This window comes from Rhipicephalus sanguineus, chromosome 5 (assembly GCF_013339695.2).
Source record: "Rhipicephalus sanguineus isolate Rsan-2018 chromosome 5, BIME_Rsan_1.4, whole genome shotgun sequence".
Lineage (NCBI taxonomy): Eukaryota > Metazoa > Arthropoda > Arachnida > Ixodida > Ixodidae > Rhipicephalus > Rhipicephalus sanguineus.
Window position 1 is genome coordinate 123,941,987 of NC_051180.1, and position 20,073 is coordinate 123,962,059.

At 43.0% G+C, this 20,073-nt stretch overlaps 1 protein-coding gene across 2 annotated transcripts; it reads left to right on the top strand.

The window, feature by feature from the left end:
• The first annotated feature begins 1,105 nt into the window (after nt 1–1,105).
• Nucleotides 1,106–15,966, top strand: LOC119394214 (transmembrane protein 147). 2 transcript variants are annotated; one of them, XM_037661489.2, is made up of 6 exons: nt 1,106–1,358; nt 3,183–3,321; nt 5,409–5,429; nt 9,157–9,378; nt 14,307–14,428; nt 15,738–15,966. In XM_037661489.2, the coding sequence occupies exons 1-6, from the start codon at nt 1,282–1,284 to the stop codon at nt 15,865–15,867; spliced, it is 711 nt and encodes a 236-aa protein (XP_037517417.1). In that variant the 5' UTR covers nt 1,106–1,281; the 3' UTR covers nt 15,868–15,966. The 2 variants fall into 2 exon arrangements, with proteins under 2 accessions (XP_037517417.1, XP_037517418.1); XM_037661490.2 differs by lacking the exon at nt 5,409–5,429 and having other exon boundaries at nt 1,110–1,358.
• Nucleotides 15,967–20,073: the final 4,107 nt, after the last annotated feature.

Genomic DNA, 20,073 nt, shown 5'->3' on the forward strand with positions numbered 1-20,073 from the left:
TTAAGATTAATTAGCAAAACTCACACAAAACAGCATATTACTTTATTTTCTTTCTTGGAATGTAATATTGAGTGCCTTAGCATTACGTTGTGCGAATTTGAGACATTTGCAGACAGTGCATCATAATTCGCGCCTGAAGGGGATAGAAAAGATGGTAGGTCGTGTCAGTCAGCCAGTATGAATGACCAACGACTAATGTCCTTTCAGATAACTTACTCGGTCAACAAGAATGACTCGAGATTATTGGGCATACTTGTTGTAGCTGCTAATTGCTTTTGTACAAAACTGGCTGAATGTACAGGGGTAGTCAAAAGTTCCCAGGCCACACTGCCGCATAGTGGCCTGGGAACTTTTGACTACCCGTGCACATCTCTGGAAGAAACTTTGACGGACAACAGACAAGTCTATCTCCCATGCACTACCTGCGTCTTTATTTGCATTGCCAAGGTTACTGCACTACAAAGGGTATATGCTTTCCGTGCTGTCAAATAAGCCACGAACAACATCCCAAATCATTCTTTCTCAAAATGTCTTTTGTATGGTGAAAACAGGCCTGGGCAGCGAAAAAATCGAAGGAATAAGATCACTAAATTGCATGTGGCACGATCGAAGGTTTCGTCCGCACATTTAATTTTCATCTTTAGCACGATGTAGGACCACAGCTGTAGCCAGGAGTGCCGGTTCATGCGTGTTCAGATGTTGTTTAAGAATTATGAGTAGTACGTCACCCAACAGCTTCTTTTGTAATATCGCGAATTTCGTTTAATCGGTTTGGCTTAAACAATTGCGCTGCGCATACGTGTTAGTTGTCACTTTCAATGTATTTTTTTTATCATGTCTCGCTTTAAGAAATATCAAAACAATAGAACTGCGCAGTGTCTGGGGTGTTCTCCGTCGAGGTCAACCCATCAGTCGCAAGTTTCGATTATGACGCATTGATATTAAAATTCTTTTTTCTTGAAATAACCTTGCAATTAAAATGTATTATTAATAATGAACCTTTTATGTTAATCATTCCACTACCTTTTGTTTTAATCAATATCCTTTATATATTTTTTTATCAGCACAATTTTACGCGGAACTGACTTTGCCGTTGTGCGGGATGACAACATGGCGCCTCCCACCCTGATGAGGAAAAGAAGCCGATTTTAATTGGTTTCTCAGATTTCCGGGGACAGTGCGGCGAAGAATTGCGAAGGAGATCTTGCGGGGTTTAGTAGGCGACACAAAGAAAGACGTAACGCAGTTAGAATTGGGAAGCGTTTAAATTAGGGTCTTGTTATGACGTTATTTCACTTCGGAAACTGCGTCGCCCTGGCGTACGTGCCGTACCTCCTCACTTACAAGTACTCCGGATTGTGAGTATTGAAAACATTCGCTGGGGACCGAATTTTCTCGATCTGCCGCTGCAGCTTTTTTGTTTCACGCCAGCAGCGATCGGAGATGCTCTAGCGTTCAAGCATAATCGCCGTGCGCACGTCGCTTTTCGGCATGCCGGTTTCAGCTGTTCCGTGGTTGAAACCCTGGTTCCATAAACGTTGGCAGAAACAAAGTTGTTTGCGGTGCGTAAGTAGGAAGACCTACCACAGCAGGAGCTGGTGTCCTGTTTTTTTTTTTTTTTTTTCCCAGTGCCACAAAACGTTGCTTTTTGTGTAAAACAATATTACGTTTAACGCAGTGGTACCCAAAAGCGATCATCATAACTGAACGGACGCATCGATCTTGGAAACAGTGTGACTGCATACGCTAAATTAGAAGGGTGTACTGACTGCTCGGACATATGTTGGGTAAAGTCACTTCGTAAAAAGAAACAATAAAGGGCCATACGGGAAAATCCTCAGTGTCATCATACCCGAAGGTCGTGGGTTCGATCGCGGCCGTGGCGGTCGCATTTTGATGGAGGGGAAATGCTAGAGGCCCGTGTACTGTGCGATGTCAGTGCACGTTAAAGAACACCAGATGGTCGAAATTTCCGGAGCCCTCCACTACGGCGTCCGTCATAATCATAAGGTGGTTTTGGGACATTAAACCCCAGATATTATTGTTATCAGTGTCATCATAAGCTTGAATTCCGACGACGAACAACGTCACCATAGTAACAAGCTAATCGGGAACTAGCCGTAAAGAAATACCACTGCAAAAGCTGAGGATGGAATCTGCTACCACCATAGGTCGGCAGAAAATGTTGAGCTCATTCAGACTCACTCATGAAATATATTTTGTCCTTAGAGCTCACTCAGACTCACCAAAATTTTCCTCAACCAGACTCACTCGGACTCACTGAAATTTTTCTCAGCCGGGCTCACTCGGACTCAAACTCACCAAAATAATACTCACTCAGACTCACGGCTCTGTCTGAGTGAATCTGAGTGAGTCAACTCATGAGTCTGTTAGCATATAATTGGCTTTTTTGACCATGGTGTCAATGCTCTTTAACACCAATATCTCGCATAATTGGTTTTCTACTTAGCGCCTTTTGATCTCGTACCTTCAAATATGGGTTATCAGTGGTGGCAATCCAGTAGGGACATTTTTATTGAAAGAGGTGCCTCACACGAGATATTTTTATCAAGAACCTCCTGTGAAAGAGTTTATAGGGGGGAGGTCAATCGGCTCCCCCAACCCTCTCCGTAACTCATGCCCTTATTAATAAATATTGAGCTGGCGTATGAATGCTAGTGCTTTCAAGTATGTGTGAGTCGACGGGAGTATAAACGTGAGCCTACATAAGGCTGACAGTAATGCTGAAGTTGTGTAAATAGAACCCTAGGTCGGCAAAAAAGTGTGGATCTCACTCAGACTCACTCAAGAAATATATTTTGTGTTCAGTGCTCACTCAGACTCGCCAAAATTTTCCTCAGCCAGATTCACTCGGATTCAAGCTCACCAAAATAGTACTCACCCGGACTTGCTCAGACTCACGGCTCAATCTGAGTCTGAGTGAGTCGACTCATGAGTGAGTTTGCCAACCTATGGCTACCACTATCTCGTGGTTCATTTAAACATTTTTAACTGTTTATGTATGCGTGCACAATGTCTGCTCATTTGGTTTGTGGTAGCTTCCTGTATAGCAGGTAGATATGTAGTATTCAGGTTACGTTAGGTTAGCACGACACACAGTCTGCTGATCCTCTGTAAGGAAATGTTTATACTAAACTTGTTTGTTGCCTCCTTTGTTGCAGGTCTGAATATGGAGCATTCTGGAAGTGTGTGCAGGCTGCAGCAATGTATATCGTTATGCAGCTTTGCAAAATGCTGATCCTGGCAACATTTTTTCCCCCTGGTGATGTTTCCTCGGTTGGCGGTTTCGATGTTCTTGGGGTAAGTTAAAGTACAGTGCAAGTTGTAGCTATTCTCTTTCTGATGTCTGTGAAGCAGAAGAGATTTATGGATAGCCCAGTGCACAGGTGATACCACCAAACTTCTTGACAGGCTGCGTGTTCTGTGTATCCGTTGCTGCTTACAGGAAAAGTGCTTATATCAGCTGCTAAAGCATGTTTCTCTTTTCTTTGTTTTCTTTCTTTTTAGCACATTCAATTGCTGCTGTACCTTAGTCCTTGCAGAGCCATGTGACAAAGTCCATGTTAAGCTGAAGTAATGCATAAAGAATCTATGGCAAAGTGTTGTGACATTATGGACATTATGGCTGTTAACTTTTATTTGGAGTATTGCTGTATACAAAATATGTTCAAGTTCAGTACATACTAGTTTATATTAGGCTGGCTCTTTGATGCTTCAGCAATACATTGATCTTTGCCTGCTGATAGATTTCATTCAAACAGCGAAGGTCTGCACATTACTGGAAAATTGCTGCTACAGAATTGCTTTAAAATTATGATTGTGTGTTGAAAACTGGTTCTGAGCAGAAGTGGAAGGTTTTATAAATTATGTTGCCTCCTTCACAGTCAATGAAGACCAGGTCAAAATACAAGCTGTTGTATAAAAACAGTGATGTTTACCGAAATACAGCTAATGCACATCATGGTCTCATGTTGCAAAATGAACTTAATTTTGACTGGTATTCTTGATGTAACAAGCTAGAAAGAAATATACTGGATAGCAGATTAACAAATGAAACACAATGTTCTGAGCTTGTTCATGTTTATTCTTGGAAAGTATGACTCAGATAATAAAAAAAAAGAAGCAGGGAACAAGCCGTTAATGGATAACTGAACATTAAAAACATGTAAATTTATGTTTGCATATTACCATCTGAAATCCAGATACCTACAATTCTGAAGAGAGAAAGTAAACATTTTCTTTAAAAAGTCAATGCGAAAGAGTTCTTGTTCCTAAAGGGGCACTCCTGCATCTTTTTGACTAACGTAGACTGCAGGGCCAGTTGATTCCTGATAAAACAAAAAGAAAACTGCCAGTGGAAGGAACGCTGCACATAAAGAGAAACCACACATGTTCTTTGTAAATTTAATTCCACAATATCAAAAAGACTTTCCGAGGCTCACAATATTTTTAAATAAGCTTCAGGTAGGCATACCATGTGTTTTGATTTAGCTATGTATTTAACTGTTTTGTGCTCCCCTTCAAGATTTATATATTGAGGTCCAACTGTGTAAATCCTTCTTGCGAATAAACTCCCAGTTGAATGTCAGTGCTTTTAACCTGTCTTCCATTAGACCTGTAGCCTTTTGTAATGTTGCTCTACCGGCTAGCCTTACATGGCACTCTTGTACTGATAAGGTTATGAGCTTTGCAACCTCAGTCTTAGGTCTGGAAGGTCAAGCAGCAAGTGATTGACCGTAAACCATAATGCGTTGACTACAGGGACCATTTGCAAACAAAGCATGATGTGACATTGGTGCAGATGCATGTCAACATCGAGATTGTGACATTCCTGACCACGGGGACTTATTGACTTCTATCTGCCATTGTCTGGCTTTTAACACGTGTCACGTTGCTGTGTTTCTGTCGTCGTCATCTCAGTTGCTAAGCTGCAGAGGTGGTAGTGAGTTGATAAGTAGGGATAGCTCCTAGTAAGCAGAGCAAATGAATACTTGCTCTGATGAATAAGGACTACCCTTGGTGATGATGCCACGAACTATTGGGATCAGTATAGCTTGTGCATTAGTTAATGCTACAGTTAGAATATGCTCATTTGTTTTTATTTCAAACTCTGTAGAGGGACTTGTAAAGTTCTTTGTTTTTAATAAAGAAAGAAAAAGTGTAAGATTTTAGAGCACAGCAGTAGATAGCACTGCACGCCACTTCATACGTAATGTAATGAAGGATGATGCAAATCATTTGATTTAAAAGCTTATCGTAGTCTTTGCTTTGTATTTTTACAATCACATTCGTTAATATTTTGTGACGTTCAGGTCATTTGAAGCACATAAACAGGTTGTGATTATACATTGTGTTTGGAAACATTGCACTGAATTTTTCTCTGCCAGGTGCCCTTCCGAATGGATGTGGTGAGCAAATTTGGTTGAATGGTCGTGCAAAGCATGATTTCTGGAAGTGGCAGTAGTGTCACTGTGTGCATTGCTTTATAGCTAATTTGGAGTTACATGCATTGATTTTTGCTTCTTATTTTTTGCTAAGAAAGAGAAGAACAGCCTGTATCTTCTCTTGTTTTTCCTGAGTGATGTTTATATGCTGCATGATGACCTTAGTTTATTTTATTTCCTATGTTGTCTTGGTTGCAAATGATGGCAAGGAAAGTTCCGTGCAGAGAAACGTGTGACCACATCAGCCCACAGTCTTGCTCAGTTTGCTTCTTGTGTAATATTCACACTAATGTTCAAATCGTATTCACATAGCATTCACAGTTTCACACCAAAAAGTGTGAAAGTCATCAAAAAAGCTCTTGCACATTGAGTTTTACATCAGATTGCACAAATAAACGCAGACAGTTCAGCGTGCCAGTAGAGTTGCTTGGTCTGCTGCGCTTCCACACGGAACATTCTAGAATCCTTTTATTGTGAAGACTGGTCTTTTTTCTAAACATAAAAAAGACTAAGGTCATGACAACAGATGAAGAACAAGACATTCAGACAATTAAGGATGTAATTAGATGTTGTAAGACACTACAGTTTCCTCAGATCCAGAGTAGCCGCAAACAATAGCTCTGCAAGAGAAATAGAGCGAAGAATAGTGTTATAAAAGAGAGCAATGAGTGAACTTTGAAAAATTATGAGAGATGGTGTCGGCCTCGAAACTGAAATTTGTTTGGTAAACGTACTGGCCTTCCTTGTGGTAATGTATGGGCGCGAGTTGTAAAGATTGCGGAAATATGAAGAAGAGAAAAAAGGTGCTAAGTTCTCTTGAGCTATGGCGCTCGTGTAGATTTTTGAGAATCCCATGGACTGACAAACAAACAAAGACTTCGGTCATAACCGAGAAAAATCCTGAATGCCTGTTTGAAGCACGGGTAATGAAACTAAAACTTTTATTTTTTAGTCATGTCATGCAAGCTGCTAGTTCAGTGCAGTGACAGTTAATGCTTACCAATGTGGTGGGTGAGAGAAAACAAGGCTGCCCATGCATTTGATAGTTAGATGTTATTCTGGAGATGCTTAAATAACTTGGTATTAGGTAGGTCTCACTGGCATACATACAGCCATTTTGCACCAGGAATTGCCAGCTAGTGGGTGGTACTTAACAACAGCAGTGAGGAAAATAAGAGAAATCAGCACCACTGCACAATCCACACTGAAACCTCGATATAACGAACATGGATACAACGAATTATCGGTTATAACGAAGTAAATGAAGAACAGCCTTGGTAATAGATACAGTGGTTCGAATATACGCTTATAACGAATTTTCGGATATAGCGAAGTTATTTTCCTGTCAAATGCGACTTTGTTATAATGAGGTTGAAGTGTATACTTATGTGTGGGGTTTGCATCAATTTCACAGGGTATGCTTCAGCGAACCATTGCATTGGCGTTTAATTCTTTGCTTGATACACACACACACACACACACACAAAATGCATGGACAATAATTATCTTAAAGCTGAACATTTTGACAGATTTGCCTGTCTCGTTGAGTTAATTAATTAAGACTTTCGAAGGGCTCCAACCAAAAAATGGGTTTATTTCCCGACGTTTCGGAATCAACTTGATTCCTTCTTCAGGGGGAGTGACAGCAGAGGTGTCGAGGTGCAACTTCTGGTTCGTGAGAGAAGTTAAAAGTTGCACCTCGGCACCTCCGCTGTCACTCCCCCTGAAGAAGCAATCGAGTTGATTCCGAAACGTCGGGAAATAAACCCATTTTTTGGTCGGAGCCCCTTGAAAGTCTTAACAGTAATTATCGTTTCATCACTCATGTTTTGTTTTTTTTGTCCTTTGACACTTAATATAGTTAGGTTATGCTAAGTATTTGGATCAGTAATGTATCTAGGATAGCTTATAAAAACTTTTTTTATGGTTTACTTTATCTCATTTGGAGATGCAGCTACTGTGAATATTAAAGTTGTAGTGTGCTAAGGAATTGCTGGCATAGATAAAATTCAAATGGGAATAATATATGAGAACACTTTTTGTGCTTGACTAATTCAAAGTTTGATGTAGCTGTCATGGCATGGCCAGCCTATTGAAAAGCCATACTTTTACTATATTTATGCCATACTTATTTCTTTTTAAAAGATATGTGTTTAGAGTAGTGAAATTCTACCAGCTATTTTAGACTTCTTTCAGTGGCAGAAAAACTTGCGTGACAAATCACAGTGCATGGTTATTTAATCAGTGGAGAAATATGAATGTACAAGAATTCGCTATTCAAGCTTGTTGGATATTTGTTCTTTTTGAATATTCAAGTGACTATGATCATTCTGCTGTTGGAGTATTGCAGTTACGCCGATGTATCAAGCTGTTTGAAGCTATGTGCAATTATCATACCTAGCTTTAGGTACCTATGAAATTTTCGTCTCTTTTCAGGCACAGCAATTTATTATGTGACCAATGTTGTTATCAGAGACGTCCACACCTGGGGGAATACCCATACTAATTAGCAAAATTGCATCTGTGACTTGATTATATTTATTGTTCAGCTGGCAGGCCGAGTGTGTATAGACTATGAAAGTGGTGGGATCAGTTTGTTCCATTGCCTGTTCGAGATAAATTTAATATGCCTTGTTGACCAAAGAAATGGATGATATAAACAGATTCTCATTGCATAGCTTACTGTTCAAACATTAGCCGAAGCAGTGACGCACGTTGTAGTGAATGTGAAATGCCTTGATGTGTTTCGTACTGTTTGCATTACACTCTTTGCTGACATTTCAGCAAGCTTGCCTCTTCAAGGAGTGAATGGCATGTGCTGGTGGATTGTGATATGCGATGTTGATCTAGATGTTCAGTAGAAGTTGTATGGAGCAGTGTTATTGGTGTAGCATGTATGTGTGTTTGCCTGTCTTCAGCATGTTGTGTTGTGGGTTGTAATTTGTTGCTAAAGGGACACAAGAGAGGAACAGTGAGTTAGTCTATATGGATTAGGTGACTAGAGGAACGATAGGCAGGTATGGATTTGTGAATAGGCTAATCTCATTGGTGCATATACGTTCGGTAAGACAAAAATTACGCATGTAGGTCAGGTACCAGGTGGGGTAAAGGACTTACTGATAATTTTGCAGCGGCCACCCATGCTGCCTTAGGATTTAGAAGTGTTTTTTTAGCAACCCACAGTGGTAGCTCAGTAGTTATAGTGTTGGGCTGCTAAGCTCGAGGGGGGGGGGGGTTCAATTCCCAGCCATGGCGGCCACATTTCTAGGAGGGGAGATGCAAAAACACCTGTGTGCTAGATTCTGATGCAAGTTAAGGAGACCCATGTGTTCAAAAATAATTTGGAGTGGTCCACTGTAACATACCCCATGATCAGATTGTGGTATTGGCATGTAACACCTCAGAATTTAATCTTTACCGTTTGCCTGGGACTAGTCAGTTGTTTATCGGGAACAAAGAATTATGTTGCACTGTACCGACCGCCAGTGTTGCCAAGCACGGCGTCTAAGCTGTTCAGACACCGCAAAGAGAGTTTCACTTTAAAAACGGCGCATGTAGAGTTTTGAAAGTGAATGCTCTACTACTCAAAACTTAGTGTTTCTCTTTTGTGTCCCTATAAGGTTGCATGCATTTCTGCCACTATGCCGACTATACATAAACGCACCTGTGTGCTCCCTTTTTCGCATTGTAGGAGTTCCTCAAGGCCACTGTTGATCTTGCCGACCTTGTGGGCCTGCACATAGTGATGACCAAGGTGGCCGGCAAGGGCGAGACCAAGTTCTTGGTCGCTGGTCTGGGATGGGCCAGTGCTGAGCTGCTCATGACTCGCTTCGTGCCTCTCTGGGTCGGCGCCCGTGGCATGGAGTTTGACTGGCGCTATGTGCAGCTCAGCTTTGACTCTAACATTTCACTGGTGAGTGGGTCTAGGGTGCAGGCTGTTCAGCTGTAGGATGCAATAACATAAAATTGAATTAGATCAGTGGTGTTTCCCTTTAACCTCTTCGCATCCGCGTTTGTGGGCATTACTTCTTAAGAAGCTTGCACAACAACAAACTGCTCATTGAAAACTCGCACCTTTGTCACCCAGTGTCCTTTACCCATACCCCAAGAGTGAGCAGCAGAAGTCTACATTAGTGGCTGGTGTGCAAACAAAACAAAGCGGTGGTGGGCGAATCACGCAGCATGTGGCTGCTTAGGCCTCGTCTTCGTTGGTCTCTTTGTCCCGTGTCTTCCCTTGCACTGTAATCACAATTTGAAATGGAATACCAACTAGCTCGTACTCAGACCTTGCTTAGGTCCAACTGGTGAAACATATCGCAATTAATTTTTCTTTTTTGCTTACAAGTGATGTGAGTAAATGTCATGCTAAATTGTCTTTGCTTGGCTTGTGTGAACATTTGAACGAATATTACAGTATTTGAATTCGCTTTGAAACGAATTTAAATTCTAGGAAATTTCAAGGTATTCGAAATGAACGAATAAAATATAAACCGCATGTAACCCCCTGTGAAGGTGGTTTCACCGCAGTGGAGGGGTGCTATACTGTGAATACACCTACCCAGGGGAAATCTGCACTGCCATGAAGCCCCACTTCAAGATTAAATGAACAAATTATCCTCACATCGCTTCATAATTTTTTTAAATGCTTGTTATACTGGCTTATATGCTCTAAGTACTATAGTAAATTTTAAAACGTAACATATTTTACAGGATATCACTTGCATTCTACCGAAAGTCAAATCCTGCTACTATTCAAAGTTGCTTCCACTTCCACTTGAACCAAAAACAATGACATTTGTGCATGCCTTGCTTCAATTTTAAAAAATATTGTGCAGGTTAGTTGGGTCATGACAAAGATGCTAATTTTTCTTTATAATATGGGATATAGTATACTATTCAAGTTTGATTTGAAATTATTTGACCAAATCACTATTCGCTTCAAATTCACTTCGAATTTGCTTCGAAACTAATGTATAGACCTACTCCATGTTTTTAAACAGCGATATATTTAGGGCCTTTGTAGCGACATCACGGCGCGTAGGCTCCGCCCAGCCAGCCCAGCTTGAAGCGCGCTACCACCCTCTATCCATCACGTGAGAACTGGCGCAGCAGCTGCAAAAGCTGCCTCCGAACACCGCGCGTCGGAGCGCCTCCCGCATGTTTACAAGCGGTGGCCGCAACAGAGGAAGTTGCTGTGGCTGTAAGAGGGACTCTGATATGAACATCGTGTTGACGTGTTGCTCCAGCTCTGAGAACCTCATCAAAACATGAGGTATCTTGACGGCGGCAATTAATGTGACTCATTTGCGAAATATCATCGCTGTTGCGACAGTCTAGGTCACACGCGTACGTTTTAATTTGTTAACTAATGCAAGAATGATCTCGGCGACACTTTCATCCATGACACGCTTGCGATAATGCTTCAACTACATGCTGTGGACAAGGCGGCTACATACCTGTCAGGTCTGTCAACCGCGGTCCGCGGCTCCCTCCTTACGCTCGAGACCGTGAAATGCGTACAGCCCGTAAACAGACTCGGCAAGTTTTCCGAGTGTTGTTTTTCTGTGAATTCTGACAGACATGGACGTGCCGTGAAGCGCACCGCAGCCAGAACAGCCCTGCACGATACACTTTTGTCAGGTGTATCATCGCAGCCGCATAAGATTTGGAAAAGCATGGTCGAAGTCGCGGCTGTGTTAATGAACCGTGCTCAAGCAGAAAGAAACACATGCGCCATGACCGAGCCACACATTAGTTCACGCGAGTACAATGAAACCCTTTGGCACGTCTAAAACTTATATCAACAATGGAAAAATGTTATAAAACCTATAAAACAATGACAACCGTGAAGCATTCTCCGCATATATGACAATGCTATCCACAACGTAAACGTGCTCGCTATGCCTCCACACAAGGCTTATGCCAAGAAATGCGGTGCTGCACATTACAATGACAACCGCTTGACCAGGCTAATCCTTTCTGCTGGGTAAGCCGCCCCAAAACATAGCCGATAAGCCGGCATCGTAGACAATTTCTTGCGTCTTACAGCTGCCGCTAATTTCTTGCGACGGCCTTCGTAAACAGCTAATGAAAAAAAAAAAACCTTATTCCATCCTTCTCCTGCCCTCCTGCGCAAATAACTGTGGCTCTACTCATCGATACATTGTTTTTTCTTCTTTGCACGACCACGACGACAAACAGCGCACGCACCAGTGAAAACACAGCAGCAACTGCGGTAGGCACGGCGGCTTTTGCCTACCGCGCGAAATTAAACGCCCAGCGACAGCGCCACCGCATTTCCGTGACATATGTGCGGTGGAATTCGTCTATACTATTCGCACAAGCCTAGTCTTTGGAAACCATTTAGAAAATATTTGAAGCACTTAGAGCCAGAATCCTCATTTTTTTGGCAATGTTTTTTGCCATATTTACAACTAAAGTCCCCGTTTGTGGACACCAATTTTTCACCCTTTGAAAAGCGAAATTTTTGTTGGAATGCCTTTTCTTTGCACTTGTGGAACCATGTGAGGTAGTATTTTGTAAACTGCATCTCTTTTTCTTGCCTACATCATTGTTTGGTAGTGAAGAGCTTAATACGTGATATTTAGGAGATGTTGGCATCTTCTTCACATAAAACATGTGCTAAAATATAATAGCAAGCCCAAACAAACAAAAGAACAGCAACAAGATCAAAAAAAATTTAGACCTATGTTGATCTACGGGAGTGTGTCAAGCACAGCTCCCAACAGGAATCACTTAAATACACACTTATAAAAAAATCATTGAACACGGAATGTTGTGGGAGCCGACATTTTGTCAAGCGGACTTGTCTTCATCCTCTTGTCGAAGTGTTGGCTCGAGCGAGAATTTGCTGTTTAATGAGTACTCAGCACTGCAAGCCTCCATCTTCCCCTAAACTTTAATGATGGGTGAATATTCGAGCGCTTCGAACATTCGAACGAATATTACTGCATTCGAATTCGCTTCGACATGAATTTAAATGATTCCAAATTTCGAAGTATTCGAAATGAGCGAATATATGTATATTTGGCCGCATGTAACCCCCCTTTAAAAGTGGTGTCACTGCAGCGTAGTGGTGCTACGCCCCGGAAACCACCCACCCAGAGGAAATCGGCACTGCCGCAAAGCCACACTTCACGGTTAAGTGTACATATTATGTACCTTCACCTCAATTGTTTATTTTTTGAGTTCAAAACTGTGTTACACGAGCTTATGTGCGCTAAGTATAGTAAATTTTAAAACGTAATTCATTGTACCACTGTTAACTTGCACCCTACTGCTATTCAAACCTTGCTGCTATTCAAAGTTGCTTCCACTTCACTTTGAAGCAAAAAAAGTGACATTCACACATGCCTATGGTGCAAGTTAGTTTAGTAATGACAAAAATGCTAACTTTTCTTACATATGTGATACGTACTTAGTTCATATGTGATATGTACTATTCGAACTATACGATTCGAAATTATTCAACCAAATCGCTATTTGCGTTAAACCTCAAATGTACTATTCACCCATCCCTACTTCTGTCTTGTTTGCATTTAATGCACACAGTAACAGAAGGTTGTTATCGTGTAAACGTAGAGAATGCAGCACTGGTAATGGTCTTCAGCTAAAGAGGAGGATGATCAACAAGCATAGTGTGCTACTAATGTGAAATAGACCAAATTAATCAAAGTGCACTGTGCTTAATATTTACACTGAACATTTCTTTTACACGAACTTCTCGATAGCCAAAGGGATGCGTTCCTGTTGAGGGTGCTCTCATATATTGTGGATGCCTTCCACTTATTGAGAAAACTTATCTGTTTCTAGCCTAATTAATGCCATTTTAGCAAGCGGTTTGCATTGTGGTCATCACAAAGAACTCTGAAAATATTTACCAGCAGTGCTGCATTGTGGAATTCTCTTCCAGTTGTGTGGCTGTGTGTGTTGAATAGTACAAGTGTTGTTGCTGCTAGTTAAGGGTGGAGTTAGAGGAGTTAGGTATGGTAATGAGCTTAAGAAGTTTATAGCCTAAAAATGGAATCTGCTCGCACAAGACAGAGTGGGTTGGGGTTTATTGGGAGAGGCCTTTTTTCCGGCAGTTGACATCAGAATAGGCTGATGATGACTAAGCTTTTTTCACAGTGATAACTTTTTGGGCCTCCTAACTGGCCTGAAAATTTTTCCGGCAGCTCGAGTTTTCTAAGAGGGCGAAACCTGTGACTGTTCCTCTCATGAAAATTAAAGGGGTCATGAACCACTTTTCCAAGTAATGATCTAATAACCTCAGTATCGGAGTTTACTGTCTCCCGAATCGATTGCCGCAAAAATTTCTCGAATCCGTCAAGAATGAGCAGAGTTACGGGGGTTTGGCGCACACTCCCAGCGCTTTCTCTCTTTTCTCGTGCCGACAAGCGCACTGGAAGCTAGACAGGGAGGGATGGCACGGGGGAACGAAGTTACGTCAGCGCGCGTCATGAAACGCGATCGCTCTCCCGCTGTGATTAGCGTGCACGAGTGCGGCTACTGTGTACTGAGGAGTGCGGCGCCGGCAAGTGGCGGCACCCCGCAGCAAGAAGCGCATCTGATCCGAACGCCGCTCTCGATTTACGTCGGCTATGGGCCAATAAGCATGCTATGTCTCTTGCCACGTAAACAGGGTTTGGCAGAGCAGTTCATAGCCGTGTCAGCTTTCCGCAGGATGTGTCTTTTCAACAAGCCCAAGGGGTGCTTCATGACCCCTTTAAGGAGTCCCGGTGATGTGCAGTATGATATTGCAGCAAGCAGATGTAGGCAGTTCTGTGGGCTTTCTAAAAATGTTTAAATTTTTTTTCGTAGGTTAACCACATCAGCACAGCCACACTGGTTTGGCTGTGGAACCGACATGATCTGCGCAAGGTTCACCTTCCCGTGGTGACAGTGCTGCTTGCCATCACCTGCTACCGCTCACTGCTCGTTGAGTATGTGGGCATTTTTTTGATTCAGCATGTTTGGTGTACCTGAAGTTTTATGCTTTCCGTAATTTATTTGGTACATGCTGAGAAGGGTAACTTGAAAAGTAGGGGTTTTTGGGTAGTTCGTCACGTTATGGGGGTTTAGTATGTGGCGTAAGTACACCAACTTTCATGGATTGTTGTGCAGACGCAAAGGCATGTACACAGTGTGGTATCAGCATATGTTAAAAATTGCCCATGGTGTTACAACAACAGCCATAACGTTTATGCGAACATGGCACTGGCTCCGTAAACTATTAGCTCCTATGCATTGCAAAGCGATTTGGCAGGTGTGAAAATGTGGGAGGCTGCGTTGAGTACACGTTTTTTATGTGTACTCAACGCAGCTGGGGGAGGTTGTGGTCACCTGTGCCACATGGAAAGGCATCATGTCAGGGGGGAGTTGAATGCGTGCAGCTGTTTCAGTGGAAGAATGGGGACGGGGGTGCAGGAGAGCATGAGTCAGTTTGGTCACGCTTGCTCTGCGCAGAAGTGGTCATAGCAGCTCTGTGCATTGATGGCCGGCGTTCCCTATCTTGCCTTAGTTTCAAGGTTTCGGAGGTACATTGAACTTTGAAAGCGAGAGCCAATGCAACGCAACTTTTTTTTTTCCAGAAGGTTCCTTAGGAGCAGGAAATTTTGTTTAAGATAGATGTTGGGGAGATCTTCAACTTTGAATTTGCAGCCATTTTTTACTATTCAAATGTACTGCACCTTGCCGTCACCTGCTGCACTGTTATGGAAATTTTAGTGTGCAGTGTCTTGTGCAGGTAGTGGTAATGATATGTGTCATCGAGGTGTGCACAAAAATGAAATAAGAGTCCACACTCTTACGAACAACGCAACAAGCGTATTTGTATTCTACTCAAAAGTCTGCACTTTTCGCTTACAGTCTTTGTCACTGTAGATGGTAGTTGCTTTGAGCACTTTTAGTAATTGAACAGTAATGAATATTGGACAAATAATAAATTATCGTGTGTAGTAGGGAAGACATTCATTTTGCATTTGAAATTCCATGCAGCCCTAGTTGTAAGGGAATAAGGATGGTCACAAGCAGCATAAAGGCCTCGCAGCATTGCATGCTTGTAATTGTGAAAGTTTAGGCACAGAGAAGTTTGAGTAAAACATTGTAGGAGGCATTGTGCAGAGTCTAATGAAACATTCTCTTTATTTATCTGCATGGTAAACTGTCATAAAACAGCACGGGTTAGCATTTGTCGCCTATGTGTTAGTTTTTCTAACATGCGTAACATTTGCATTTTCTTCTCCTTTTCAGGCTCATGGTGCAAACCTTGGCATTTGGTCCTTGGCTTGTGTTGGCCGTCAAACTGATGGCAGCCATCAGTGTTGGTCTTAGCGCCCTGCACATCTACTTAAGCCTAACGCAAAGCATGAACTCGTACTGATGCTTTCCATTCTTGCTTTGCAATGCCATCCTGTCATAGTCACCGCATCGATAACCTTAAGTTTATGTTTAGAAATACAAAAGTATTTTTACAGTTCTACCTGTGCTCTTGTTGTCGTTTCTTGCTTGTTTGTGTCGAGTACAAAAACGAGAAGTTCAAGCTTGTATAAAGCCTCTTTTAATATCAAAAAGGTTATGTTGTGTTGTAGCACTGCTGGGGGTTCAGCTTTCCAATGTGCATAGCTGAGCCTTATCCAGCGAAATGGGGGATCCTGACGGCTAAGCCAATGGCATATTTTTCTTCCTTTAAGGTCCCGGATGGAGGCAAAACACCTTAGCACCATGTTCACCAATACAACAACACTGGGCTGGTATTTTGTAGTGACAAGTTATGCTCAATTCCATGCTAGTCTGATCATCTGCTGCTAACGGCCAGCTAATCACATTGATAATGTGCGTGGATTGTTGCTCTGGCTACTGGGGAAGTATGAAAAGCACAAACAGGTACGAATATCACAAATGGCATTGCTACGAAATACTGGTCGTAGGTGTGCATGCCAAGGGGAAAATAGAAGTCACCTTTGCCTATCCCCCTTTTTCTCTCACTTTTGCCCATTTTTTGCACACCCTCCTTGTTAAGGGAACTAGGGGAAGCGGTAAGGTTGTCATTGTGGCTGTGAAGGACATCTACAGGGGTTTTTTTTTTTAGACAATACAGATTTTTTATAAAAATCCTATGATAGTAAGCATCTTGCCATTTTCACACATGAACTCTATGTCGAGGCAGAAAAATTTTGCTGCAGTTTAAATGACACTGTTGCCACTAATTAACAAAAACTCGTTAATTAACTTTTTAATTATTGACTGCAGCGCAAGTGTCTATATTAGAAAGTTGTAGTGCGTGCCAATTTATGGCACACCCATTTTTTGCAAATCTCGAAAGTTGCACGTAGTTCGAGATATTCATCATCGAATTTCAAAGGCGAAATCGAAACTGATCGCACCCGGCGCGCACAAAGTGCGGCGGAACACCGGGACGACACGTGACAGGGAAGTGACGACATTCGAATGAAGGCGCGCAGAAGCAGAATGTGGTCAGAAAAATCGGCAAGCATGCTGAAATACGCAAGTAGGCATCTTAATGTTTGTGTGCGATGGGTGGTGCTTATGTGTTTCTTTCTTAAACTATAAAGAGGCGCGAATAACTATTTCTCGTGTCTGCAAGAAGAAGCGCCGAAGTGGCAGCCCCTGAGTTTTATGCTTACCAGACAAAGAAAAGGTTGATATCGCGGTTTTCTTGTGCACAGCTTGAAAGAAATGGATAAGCACCAAACACTATGCGCGAAAATAAGGGGACGCATGAGCATAAGTGAGATGACTTGCAGCTTTTCACGAAAACATACGGCCGCGTCGCGCCTTCATTCAAATTTCATCGCTCCCTTGTGACAGGCAGTTCCGGTCTGACGTAGCGAAATGGTCACGCTTTGTGCGCACATTGCGCGATTAGTGTCAATTCAGTGGTGAGACAGCTGCGCATATTGCGCATTTTTGATACAATTCCGTTTTCCTGCGCCAAGCTGCTCCAAAAGCATGAAATTGCAAAAATTGCGCCGAACTTCTCCAAAGGAGCCTAGAAAGCCAGAATTTCGATGCGCACGTCAGCCTTATTGGGAAAAAAGGCTGAGTTGACAACATGATTTTCTACGTTGCGCCTATAGCAGTGCCTGGGATACCAAGAAAATTAGACGTTCGCAAAACGCGTAGACGCGCCCAATCGTGTTTCTATGCACCTTTCCAATGAGGGCTCCCATGATACCACCATAACCTCCTCTGGGTTGTAAATATGCGTGGCGCCCCAAAAATATTCTGCCGTGCCTCGAGCGTGCTACTGCTTCTCGCTAGGATGTGTCTTCCGGCGCTATCAAGTGGCATGCGCAGCGGGAATGGCTCTCTCCGTTGTGCGTAGCGTGTTCTCCGGTCACAAAGGTTTTTGCATCGACGCTGCTGCGTATGGTTGGTATGGTCACCTACGCGCGCGTTTGCTGTGGGAGAGTTTGTATCGTTACGTCTCATGCCGTGCGCGGGAGGGGCATCACCCTTGTTGCATCAACGCGGCGACGACTAGCTTCCTGCATGCGGCGCGTCTCCGCGATGCTCTGGCGGTTTTTCACGCCGAAGCCGACAGCGGACTGACGCGAAGCGCGTTTGTGTCATTCCCTAATAAAAGCGTGCAGTACGCTTACAACGGCGCTATACTCGCAGTACCGTATACGCGATGGTCACTGCGAGATAGCTTTATGCGGTGTAAGAGAATACGGCTGCTCAAAGGAGAGAAGCGTTGAGATCACAGCACTTAGAAGGGTATACGAGCCGTCTGTGATGCCAGCCGAGATAGCGCGCGTGCCAGCGATCGCGACCGCGCCGAGCGACCCCCCTCCATCCTCCCTCGCGTTCCGTCGTGCTCCTTCAAGGCGGGCGGCGCGTTTCCTCTCAGCATGAGTAGCGATCAACGGCAGGCCTGGCATGCGATGTTATGTTATTGCATGCGCCCTCCGTGCAACCGATATCGGTCGGCTCTTTTCATCTCTGCCTCAGCCACGTTCGTCGCCCTCGCTCGAGCGCTTTTACCGAAGGGTAAAACATATGATGCGCGGGGGATGTTATCGATTTGGACTTTATACGGAACATGACTGCGATGCCGACGGCAAAAACCTGTTCAGAATGTCCATATAATTGCTATCGCAATAAAAGCCAAAGCAGTAATCTGCTAAACTGTATCACTGATCTTAAAAAGGCCTACTGCTATGTAACTGCAATGCTTCTGCAATCACATTCTTTTTGCTGTTGTTTTTTCACATTTTTATGAAGTGAACCTAGTTTGCAGAACCTTTTTTCAATTATTTCAGGCTTTTCTTACTCGGGCTAGATAGGTCGCATAGTATTTAAAGAGGTAGTATAGTTCATACCTGGCGATACTTTCTCCAAAGGCTGCTTCAGTGTTATGTCTATCCTAGGCCAATTTAAATATGTACTTGTCCCCCCCCCCCCCTAAGTTGCTCCAAATTTGTTTTTCAAGCTTGAGATGACATAAAAAATTGCACTAACTGCTCCAAATCGGGGTTCTTCTGCTCCAAAATCGAAATTTTGCTGCTCCCAAAACCGCTCCCAAATCAATTTCAGCCGTCTCACCCCTGTCAATTTCACCCTTGACACTCGATGAAGAATATCTCGAACTATGAGCAACTTTTGTGATTTGTAAAAAGCAGGTATGCCATAAATTGGTACGCATTACAACTTTCTAATATAAACACTGGCCCTCAAGTCAATAATTAAAAAGTTAATGCACAAGTTTTTGTTAATTAGTTGTAACAGTGTCGTTTGAACTTCGGCAAAGTTTTTCTGCCTCGACGTGGAGTGCGTGTGGAAAAACGACAAGAACCTTACTGTCATAGGATTTTTATAAAAAATCTGCATTGTCTAAAAAACCCTGTATGTGAAACGGGGCAGCGCCTCCTCTATTTTTCTGCTGAACGGGGTGAATTGAATGGCAGTGGGTTGACCATCGCCGCAGTTCCTGCAAGGGTGTTTGTGTTTATTACTTGCTTGCGTGGCCATTTACACTCCATTGGTCACAGGACATTGCGTGGCACTGTGTTCACTCACATTGGAGCTGCAGTTGAGCTGGGTGTGAGTCCAACAGAGGGTTTTACAAAGGTACAGGATTCGCAACATTCATATCTGTGCAAGGAAAGCAGTTCTTGTATGTTTTGCGATGTGCTCATCACATCACTGGCCATGGAGAGAATCTTGCAATGCAGCAATATGTCCTAAACGAGGGCCTTGTTAGAGACGGACAGCAGAAACAGGCAGGTGACATTTGTCACCTGCGTACAAATGTGGATGACTGGTTGATTTTACACTGAGAGAGTGGTTTGAGGTTAGTAAAGACGCTTAAAAGGGGGCACAATGCAGTGATCATAGAGGAGAAGGGGGAGGGAAAGAAGAGAGTGGAAAGGAGAAGCTGAGTGCCCACAACGCTTAGCGCCGGGCCGGAGTACCTCTCTGCCCACTAGAAAAGTTGTGGGCGTCGGGCAGTACTGGGAACCGAACCCCCAGATATGAGTACCCATACCACTGAACTCCAGGTCAGGGCACCTCTCCCCATTATAGAGCCAGTGGGTGACCAGTGTAGCTGGAAATCAAACCC